The sequence below is a fragment of the Selaginella moellendorffii genome, unplaced genomic scaffold (assembly GCF_000143415.4).
Source record: "Selaginella moellendorffii unplaced genomic scaffold, v1.0 SELMOscaffold_18, whole genome shotgun sequence".
Taxonomy (NCBI): Eukaryota; Viridiplantae; Streptophyta; class Lycopodiopsida; order Selaginellales; family Selaginellaceae; genus Selaginella; species Selaginella moellendorffii.
Genome location: NW_003314279.1, coordinates 17924 through 28605, shown reverse-complemented (window position 1 = coordinate 28605; position 10682 = coordinate 17924). Strand labels below are relative to the sequence as shown.

General features: G+C 49.2%; 1 protein-coding gene and 1 pseudogene across 1 annotated transcript; both read left to right on the top strand.

Annotated features, from left to right (window-relative positions):
• The first annotated feature begins 265 nt into the window (after positions 1 to 265).
• Positions 266 to 2132, top strand: LOC9640641 (alcohol dehydrogenase). Its single transcript, XM_002971952.2, has 10 exons — positions 266 to 373; positions 425 to 561; positions 645 to 691; positions 758 to 1083; positions 1133 to 1215; positions 1280 to 1355; positions 1428 to 1489; positions 1551 to 1646; positions 1703 to 1861; positions 1908 to 2132. Exons 1-10 carry the CDS (start codon positions 301 to 303, stop codon positions 2019 to 2021), a joined length of 1173 nt encoding a protein of 390 aa, XP_002971998.1. The 5' UTR covers positions 266 to 300; the 3' UTR covers positions 2022 to 2132.
• Positions 2133 to 9173: 7041 nt separating this feature from the next.
• On the top strand, positions 9174 to 10401 carry LOC112346953 (annotated as a pseudogene).
• Positions 10402 to 10682: the final 281 nt, after the last annotated feature.

Sequence of the window (10682 nt, the reverse complement as noted above, 5' to 3'; positions counted from 1 at the left end):
TGGCCGCGGACTCTTGGCGGAGCTGCTTGTGCGCGGCGACGACGCCGGCACGGCTGAAGCTCTGGAGCGCCGCCAGCACCGCCTCGTCCGCCTGGAATACGCCGCCGACCAAATCCTGGGCGTGGAGATTCTCCACCACATTCCAAACAGCCACTCCCGCCATAGCCAGGAAGAAACATTAGGGTTTATCCATATGAGATTTATGTTAAATAATATGTGGTACATTCTTAGACGATTAGAATATGCCAAGATTTCCCAGAAAGAGTAAATTCTTGAAGACAAAGACTACCAAACGAGGAAATGGTGTTCCTAAACAGGATCGTTCGAGCAGGGATTTCTTCCAGCTCCAGGAACAAGATCATCAAATGCCGAGGTAAGATCTACTGTCGAATTGAATCCAAAATGGATAGAAAATGTGTTATAGCTGCTGTTGCGTGGGAGCCTGGAGCTCCACTCCAGATCGAAGACATCGAAGTCTCTCCGCCTCAATCCAACGAAGTCCGGATCAAAATCACGCACACTTCACTGTGTCAGACGGACATAACGTTCTGGCAAAATAAGGTACTCGTCTTCTTCAAGTTCTCGAAGTTCTTCCCCGATTTCTCTTTTTTTCTCTCGATTTCTTGTTCCTTAACTTCCACCAGGGAATGAAGCATTTGTTCCCTCGCATTTTCGGTCACGAAGCCGCTGGGTGAGGACCAAAACCGCTGTTTCTTCCGCAACGTTTTTTCCCAAAATCAAACCTTGATACTTCCAGGATCGTCGAGAGCGTTGGAGAGGGCGTTAGCAATCTTTGTGAGGGCGACCACGTCATTCCAATCTTCACAGGCGAGTGTAGCGACTGTAAGTATTGCAAATCCCAAAAGACCAACCTGTGCGGCTCGCTGCGAGTCAATCCCGAATATGCTGGAGTCTACGGCGGAGATGGCACCCGGTTCAAGCAAGGGAGCGTCGAGATCTCCCACTTTATGGGAACTTCGACCTTTAGCCAGTACACCGTTGTCAACAAAGGCTGCCTTGCCAAAGTCCCCAAACGAGCTCCCCTTGACAAAGTTTGTCTTCTAAGTTGTGGCATCACCACGGGTACTACTTTTCTCGATCATCCATCCTTCCAAGCTTTTACTTCTTTCAGGAGTGGGAGCTGTCTGGAACGTTGCCAAGCTCCAAAAGGACGACACTGTGGCGATCTTTGGGCTCGGCACCGTGGGACTGGCTGTGAGTTGTCATGTTCTTGCCACTCGAGTCGAGAAACCGGGAACTAGATCCAGTGTCAATGCAGATAGCACAGGCGGCCAAGTTGTCTGGTGCTTCCAGAATTATTGGAGTGGACATCAACTCTGAGAAACACGAGCTAGGTGAGCGCTTTGCTTCTAATCAAGGAAAACTCAAAAGAGAAAAAGAGCTTACTTGGTGTTTTGAACTCGAAGGCAAGCAGTTTGGTATCACAGACTTCCTCAATCCTCTAGATCACGACAGGCCCATCCAAGAGGTGTACCAAAATCCACGAGTTTTTGTCAGATCATCATCTTGCATGCTGCTGCTGCTCGCAGGTGATAATGGAACTCTGCCAAGGTGGAGTAGACTACAGCTTCGAGTGCATTGGAAGCGCTGCGTTGATGCAAGCGGCATTCGAGAGCACGCACAACGTTTGTGAATCCACCTAGTTTGTCCAAGCGTCGATTCTGATGTGTGTGTAATCCAGGCCTGGGGAGTGACCATCGTTGCCGGAGTTCCAAGCGGACCAGCAACTCTCAGCACGGATCCGGTAAAGTTGCTCTTCGGCCACTCCTTGAAAGGAACCATATTTGGAGGATACAAACCATCGCAGATCCATGAACTCGTAGAGAAGTACATGCGAAAGGTACTGGTATAGAAATGCTGTTTCCTTGTTCATTTTCCCGCTACAGGAGATCATGGTTGACGAGTTCGTGACGCACACTCTTCCGTTTGAAAAGATCAACGACGCAATTCAGCTGCTGATGCAATCACAGTGCCTAAGATGCGTAGTGAGCATGCACTGAAAACCAGCTGGAAGCAAGAAAAAATCAGAACACGGCTTTGTCAAAAATTGACTTATTTTAGTGTTCTTCCACATTGTTCTGATTAGTGCAACTTTGCCACCTTTCTCTTCAGCCGGAAAGCTAACGTACCTGAGTGTGAGCGTTAACAATACAAGTCCCTTAGAGACTTACCATTTCGAGGATTCCTGTTATCCGCCAATAGTTTTTCAAGGGATAATCTCCTAAACTCGAGCTCTTGGCAATCCTGGCAGTCCTGGCTCCTTGGCTTGTTCCTGGTGGCCATGCATAGGAAGAAGCAAAGGTTTTGGAGATGGTCTCGAATTCAGGTTTTATAACGACGGACAAGGAGATTATCCGGAGCTGCATGCCTGGAAAAACTATTGGTGGATAACAGGAATCCTTGAAACCGAAAGTTGGCCAAGCTCGCCAAGAGGTACCATGCAGAGGAGCTCATGGTCTTCAGCCTGGGCAACATTAGGATGGTCATCACCAGCAAGCCGGAAGTGGCACGAGAGCTGCGAGTTTGTGGCAAGCAGTCGGCTTGGCTCCCTACGGGGAGCACTGGCGTAACTTGTGAAGGATTGCGTCCAACTATCTCTTCTCCAGATTGCTGCTCATGAACCATTGCATCAGGAGGAGACAAGCAGGATGATTGAAGCGATGAGTACCTTTGCGGTGGACAACCACAGCCTTGTTCGAGTTTGGGACTTCTCCAGCAAGCTTCTCTCAACAATATCAGGCAGACAGTGTTCGGCAGGAGCAATCTGTGTGGACAACTTCTCGTCAAATAAGTCATACCATTTCAAGCTCAGTCGAGAAGATTTTTCTGCCGAATGCAACAATGCAAGCAATTTTTTTATAAGAGAAATATTTCACTCTTCACAGCTAGATCACTTTACAGCCATGGGACGAGTGGCCTAAAAAAAACCATCCAAAAGCTCATATCCACTACTATTATATATAGCTGACTATCCAACTCTTCAAGATAACACTTACTTGGGAAAGAAGGCAATTGGTGGTATTTTTAAACATGAAAGTTTAAATATAAAAGGAAAAAAATTATGAATAAGAATGTATTTTTTTTCCAATCGATTACAAATTTTGGGATATTTGAGGTTAAACATCTTTATTGGTGACTTCTTATGAAATCCAAAAACTTACCAAAGATATAATAACCATTAAATCTAAAAGATTTGAGTATTTGGCATATTCTTCTTAGAATACTTAGGGTTTATATCCCACAAATGAAGCTATAGACTTGCTGCCGTACAGCAGTGCGAGGCTAGAGCCACTAAAGACAAATTTCGAGTGTGGAATTAAGGTGGAGGATGTGGTTGAGTGTCTCTTCTCCCGAGGACCTTGCTGAATTCTTGTCTCAGACGAGAGTGGCCGGGATCACATTACTCTGCTTTGCGATGGCCAAGAGAAGTTTGTTGCATTGCACTGGGATGGCATACTTGAAGAACAGGCGAAGGCCAGAAATTTGATGACTACCTTCGAGGGGTCCTCTGACTTCGTAGTTAAGGCCTTGCCTCCTGCACAGAACATCCCAAATACCATGAGGCGGTAGCGCTGAGGCATGTCGTCTTTGGCCAGGTAATAGTCCCATAATAGTTATTCTGCCTGAGAGGATAAATTTATGTGCAGAACGAGTATACTGCATTCCTGCAAGAGACCCTCCTCGGCAAGTTGCTTCAAGAGCATCCTGAACGTGAAGCGGATGTTACTCTTTATGCTGACAAGCACCCATCTTCCTAAACAAGGCTCGTAAAGAGTATGTCGAAGACATCACAGAGGCATTCGTCAACAGGAAGAGACGTTTTCCCAGCCTGTGTACAATGGATCCGGATAATGAACAAGAACTAAGAAGTACCTGGACGAAAAGCGAGACTGGGAAATGGTTCTACTTAACTTCAGGACTTTGAATGCATCAGACTACATCAAGAAGGGCTATGTTTGCAATGGATCTTTTTGCACCAGCTATCTCTATGCGGTACATGTAGAAGCGGCTTTAGAGCGCTTGAAGGGCACAGTCTATTGCTCACCAGAGTTCAAGAACCTTCTGCACAAACTCAAGAAAGCCAACGTGATTTGGCCGGAAGTGGGGTGGACTTGCGAGGGTTTTGTCGGAGAGGCTATCCACGGGTTGAACTTTCAAGGGGAACAAATCGAAGTATTTAAGCTGGAGGCTTTAAAGGGTGAACCAGCAGTGATCAGGCCAGATCAATGGAAGCCGCACCAGGCAAGATACATGTTGCCTGGGAAGTACCCGTTCAAGTATGCAGACGGCGTGCTAGCGTGGGTAAACGAGCAGCGAGTGTTACATATCCTTGCACTTCAGGTGACTGTTAGTCCAGAAACACACGGGAAGACAGAGTACAAGTGTGTGACGCAAGAAGAGATTCAACACTGGTATACTGGACACTGCATGGTGCACTGTGTGTACATCTGCCCAGCCCCGACCAAGCGCAGAGCTGTTTCACATAGTGCAGAGGAAGGGAAGGTAGCATACACGACGCATGAGCTTGAGCTGAGCCAGTGCTTTACCAACCTTGAACAGGATGAAATCGACATTCTTAAGAAGCTGGGCAACCTGAGGAAGGTAGAAGCGGAACGAAGGAAAAAAGAGCGTCTCATGTACCAGGGGGGCTATCAAGTTAGTCTTAAGACCCTTCCCCAAGAATGACAGAGGTGACTGAGCAAAGACCAGATATTTTCTCTTAAGGCTTTCACCTTGGGATACAGACATTTTCACCGTGGCAGACTTTGTGAGTTGGTATGTTTTTGTTTGAGACTGTTTAGTGTTGAATTTACCTAGATATATAGTAGCATTCGCATGCTCCATGGCATCGATCACAAACACTAGTCGCACACTCATCTAGATCACACTCATGCTTCTCTCACAAGGATCTCACTTCGCCAACATGCTAGCAAACATAATCACGGAGCTCTTCTCCCGATACGAGCATGTAAGATAATCTCCATCAGTGGAGAAAGGAAGCAATGCAAAGAGGACATGAAGACTTTCACCTCAAGCACGTCCTTCGCTTCATGTACCTCCTTTACTCCTGCCTATAAGTTATCATGGAAGTAGGCTACAAAACTGATCACCTCCATAGCCACAAGCTTCATGCCTCGACATTCCATCTGATCACCTCCGGGCCCATGGGAAAAAATTAAGAACAAGGAAAGAATCTGTGACTTCGACACACTCCTTGAGCATAGCTGGAGGTTCTTCCACAGGTCCATGTTGAGTGTCAGTGAAGAAAGGGAAAAGAAAACAGGGACGTAATGTCCTCTTGTCCATGGCGGCAACTACATCGTTCGACATGCTGCCTCTCTCCGCTGGTGCAGTTGGCAATTGATGTGCTTGAGGATCGCCATTGCTCGAGATTGTTCTCGTTGAGTTATACGAATCGGCATCTTCTTTATTTCTTCTCTCTCCTTATACATCCTCTTCTTCTCTTTAAAGATCCATATTCTGTCGCGAAGAGTCGTGGCCGGGTGGCAGAAGAATATTCCGAGAATATTCCCGGGATTCTGGGGTGCTATGATACGTACACACCAGATCTTGTCCCTGTTTATGCTGCTGTTCCAGCAAGAACCAGCAACGTACCTGGACGGGGTTGAGCTCAGCATTCGATCGTTTGCTTTCGCTGCTGCCAGCTCGGCCATATTGCTCCCGAGTGCCCGAATACTCGTGCTCCAGTCGACTACCAGCCAATCTGCGGCATCTGCCACACTCAAGGCCTGCACACTCAGGAAACTTGTCCTCACCGGCTGCGCCAAGAACCAGACCAACAAAATGAACCTCCGTCGCCTTCGAGCTTCTCAGAGTCCCGATGTGGACACACTCTGTGCAGCCTTGTTTTGGAACTCTGGCCGCCTTGGCTGTTGCCCAAGCAGATCGCGCTCCTGCAGCCCAAGAGCCAGCACCAACTCACCATTCGTTGCGGCTCCTCAAGCGCCAAGCGCGCCTCCCTGAGCGCCAGCAGCAGCGCCAACCTGCATGCCGCCTACAAGCGCCCATTTTGCTGCCATCCCCGCTCGCAGCTACTCAAGCGTCCTTCGTTATTTCTGGGTGCCCTAATGAAACGGCCAGTTTGAGGCATTGCCGCCTCTTCCACCTCGTGCTACCATAGTGCCAACACCAGCAGCCGCTCAGCCCATGGCTCCTGTGCCTCAGCATCCCTCCTCTCCACCACCTGCCCTCACAGCCGAGGAGATTGAGCGAAAGAAGGAGCAGGTTCAGGAAGATCCAGGCGAGCATAGGTCTCATACGGCGTCAGATTCACTGCGCTGCCACCGTCGATGGTGGCAGAACTGATTTTATGTGTCTGGATTTCAGCGTCCACAGCTGGAGCGGCCATAATCCACATAAAATGGCCAGACGCTTTGAACATCAATTTCTTCGTGATGAGCACGGAGTGCAGAAGAAACTGGTTTGCGAAGATCAGGTGCTGCATGAAGTAGCTGGATAAAACGGCATCTGATTCTCCAGGTCGCGGAGAATATCATACAGGCGCGTTTCCAGGTTGAGCACCCATTTGTATCTTTTCTTTCGCTCAATCTCCTCGGCTGTGAGGGCAGGTGGTGGAGAGGAGGGATGCTGAGGCACAGGAGCCATGGGCTGAGAGGCTGCTGGTGTTGGCACTATGGTAGCACGAGGTGGAAGAGGCGGCAATGCCTCAAACTGGACGTCGGCCCGTGGAAACGTAACCGTTTCATTAGAGCACCCAGAAATAACGAAGGACTCTGCGGGGATGGCAGCAAAATGGGCACTTGTGGGCGGCATGCAGGTTGGCGCTGCTGCTGGCGCTCAGGGAGGCGCGCTTGGCGCTTGAGGAGCCGCAACGAATGGTGAGTTGGTGCTGGCTCTTGGGCTGCAGGAGCGCGAGCTGCTTGGGCAACAGCCAAGGTGGCCAGAGTTCCAAAACAAGGCTGCACAGAGTGTGTGTCCACATCGGGACTCTGAGAAGCTCGAGGGCGACGGAGGTTCATTTTGCTGGTCTGGTTCTTGGCGCAAGTTTCCTGAGTGTGCAAGCCTTGAGTGTGGCAGATGCCGCAGATTGGCTGGTAGTTGACTGGAGCACGAGCATTCGGGCACTCAGGAGCAATATGGCCGGGCTGGCGCCTATATTGCTCGGCCAGGGTACTCATGACTGGCTTTCGATCGTTTGCTTTCGCCAGTAAACTCCCCAATCCTCCCCTTCTAGAGAGAAGGGAAACGGTTCAGCAGTTGGCGACGATGGCACGGCACTTGGAGTGGCCTGTGCTGTCGGAGATGGTGGAACCGAAACTGCACGTCGTTCGTAACGGGCTGCCCGCTGAATCTGTTGATGCCGGGTTCGCTCCTCGTGCTCGAACTGTGCGAATTGTTGGTTTAAACACGCTTTCTGCTGTCTAGTTCCAATGATTAACAACGCTACCTTGGCTTGGCTCCCTCGCTCAAGCTCTAGTAGCTTCTTTTATTAATCAATTGGTTCGGCAGTAATGAAGAAAGGGAAAAGAAAACAGGGACCTAATGTCCTATGCGTCGATGGCGGCAACTACATCGACGACATGCTGCCTCTCTCCGCCAGTGCAGTCAGCGATTGATGCGCTTGAGGATCGCCATTGCTCGAGATCGTTCTCGTCAAGTTATACGAATCAGCATCTTCTTTATTTCTTCGCTTCTCTCCTTTGTCGCAAAGAGTCGTGCCCTAATTGCTAAGGTGCCAGAAGAATATTCCGAGAATATTCTGGGGATTCTACAGTCAGTTCAAACTTTACAATGTGCTGTGAGTGTCTCCAAGCTCTTGAGGTTCATCGTCGGAAAAGTTTGTGAAATCCATGCAGGACTTCGTGTCCTTCGGTATCATGGTGACTTCCAGGTGGGCAGGAGTATCCCTTGCTGGAGATGACACCCGGTTCAAGCAATGGAGCGTCTGGGAACTTCGGTACGTTGTCAACAAAGGCTGCTCCCCAAACAAGCTCCCCTTCTCAAAGTTTGTCTTTTAAATTGCTGGGTACATTTCTCGATTCAAGTCATGATCTGGACTTTTTACTTATTTATTAGAGTGGCTTACCTAATTGCGTTTCCACATGGGCCACCCTCATCAATTGTAGCTGTCTCCCAAATCAAGGCTCTTCCAATTCCGATCTTTGAGCTCGGCACAGTGGGAGTGGCTGTGAGTTCTCGTGTTCTAGCAACTCGAGTCGAGTGTCAGTGCAGATAGCACAAGCGGCCAAATTGTCCGGTGCTTCCAGGATTATTGAAGTAAATATCAACTCAAAAATATTTCGAGCTAGGGTGAGTGCTTGTTTCAGATAATAGAATCAAAGAAGAAAGTTTACTTGTGTTTTGGACTCAAAGGCATATCACAGACTTCCTCAATCCTCGTGATCACGACAAAATTCATGAGCTCTTCGTCATTGTGTGCTGCGGCTGCTCGCAGGTGATAATGGAACTCAGCCAAGGTGGAGTAAACTACAGCTTCAAGTGCATTGGAAGCGTTGCATTGATGCAAGTGGCATTCCAGAGCACTCACAACGTCTGTGAATCCTCCGAGTTTCTGATGTGAATATTACCAGGCTTGAGGAGTAACCATCGTTGCCGGAGTTCCAAGCGGACCAGGAACTATCGACACGGATCCGGTAAAGTTGCTCTTCGGCCACGCCTTGAAAGGAACCATACTTGGAGGATACAAACCATCGCAGCTCCATGAACTCGTAGAGAAGTACATTCGCAAGGTACTGGTATAAAAATGCTGTTTCCTTGTTCATTTCCCTGCTGGGTACAGAAGATCAAGGTTGAGTTCGTGACGCATACTCTCTGAAAAATGTCAACAATGCAATTCAGCGGCTGATGCAAGGACGGTGCCTGTACTGAAAACGATCTGGAAACAAGAAAAAAAGAGAAAATAAGAACACGGCTTTGTCAAAAAAGTCGTTCGAGGGCCCAATGCAACCAACAAGCAAACTTCTAAACAGTGTTCTTCCCCAATAGTTTTTCCAGGCATGCAGCTCAGGATATATAAAACCCAAGCTCGACTTCAAAACCAAAAAGTGTCTCAAGCTTCCCTTGCTTGCCTGGATCATGGAGTTGTTTTCTGGGTTAGATCCAAAGGTAGATCCTCACTCTGCCTTTCTTCGCCCGGCATTTCACCGATCATGCATGGAGATTCGTTGCTGCTGCTGTGGCCGTGCGCAGCAGTCTCGGCGGTCCTCGCTCCTTGGCTAGTTCCCGGCGGGAATGCATGGGGGAGAACGCTGAGAAGCAGACGATCCGGGGCCCCGAGGATGGCCAGTGCTTGGAGTAAGCTCGCCGAGAGGCCTTCAGCCTGAGTAACACGAGGATGATCATCGAAGTGGCACGAGAGCTGCTCAACAGCTCCGAGTTTGCGGACAGACCTCTCAAGCAGTCGGATCAGCAGCTTCCGTTTGGACGAGCAATCGGCTTCGCTCCCTATGGAGATTACGGCGTAACTTGCGAAGGATTGCGTCCAGCTCTCTCTTCTCTGCTCACGAACCATCGTGTCACAAGCAGGATGATGGGTACCTTTGCAGCAGACAACCACAGCCTTGTCCGAGTTCGGAACTTCCCCCAGCGAGCTTCTCTCAACAATATCATGCAGACGGTGTTCGGTAGGAGATTCGAGGATGGCTCCAAGGATGCTGCTGAGCTCTCTAAGATGGTGAAGGAAGGTTTCGAGTTGCTTGGTGCGTTCAACTGGGCCGATCATGCCTGCTGTCAAGGCAGTCGATCCCCAGGACACCTTCCAACCTTCGGGTGTGACGAGCTTTGTCCATCGGTAGCAGGGTAGCAAAGCTGTGCAGCCAGACTTCGTTAGCTCTCCTTGGATGGTGAGGACAAGCTCGACGACGCTAGTTCTTTGGGTAAATCTTCACAGGAGATGATTTTCCGAGAGTCGCTCTCCTCACCAAATGGATTCTCGCAGAGCTCGTCATCCATCCAAAAGAAGTTGCGGAATGAGATCACTAGCGTGGTTGGAAACACTGGAGTTGCCAAGTCTGACCAACAGGCGTAGAAGGAGACTTGAGGATGCATCCTCCGGGTCCCTTGCTCTCTTGGGCTCGTTTGGCGATTCACGACGTAAGCTTGGCTGGCCGTGGTCCCTGCAGGGACCACGGCCATGGTGAACATGTGGTCATCATTCATGATCCATCCATCTGGTCCGAGCCTGAGAGATTCAACCCGGAGACATGTCTTGAGCAGGATATTGACGTGAAAGGGACCGACTTACGTCTCGCTCCGTGTGTCCCGGACGAGCTCTCGGTCTTGCTCCAGTTTTTCTCTGGACTGCTCGACTGGTGCAAGAGTTTCGAGTTCCAGGCAGAACCGAGTCATCCCGTGGATCTCACCGAACTCTCAGAGTGAGATGGTCACACCTTTGGTGGTAAAGGTGCTATAGCTGTTTGTACCTTCAAAAAAGTTGAAGGCCGGCAGATTACCATCAATGTCTAGGAATGTGGTCTCCCTCTTCACATCTGGAAAGTGTCTTTGTTTCTCCGAGAAAACTTTACAAATTTTTCCGTCGCGAGACGAATAGCCAGATGAGAAACAAAGGAGAGAAGAATCACTTACAGTTACCGGGAAAAGCCAAGAGTAAAAAATATAATGGATATATTTCGAGGAATTGCACACCTCGCTTCCAGATG

What these genes read in the sequence shown, in the direction of transcription:
- LOC9640641 (XM_002971952.2), top strand. Translation starts at nt 301, where the DNA reads ATGGTGTTCCTAAACAGGATCGTTCGAGCAGGGATTTCTTCCAGCTCC. An exon ending in CAAGATCATCAAATGCCGAG is followed by an intron (nt 374 to 424) that starts GTAAGATCTACT and finishes AATGTGTTATAG; the next exon opens with CTGCTGTTGCGTGGGAGCCT. An exon ending in CTCTGAGAAACACGAGCTAG is followed by an intron (nt 1,356 to 1,427) that starts GTGAGCGCTTTG and finishes TTGAACTCGAAG; the next exon opens with GCAAGCAGTTTGGTATCACA.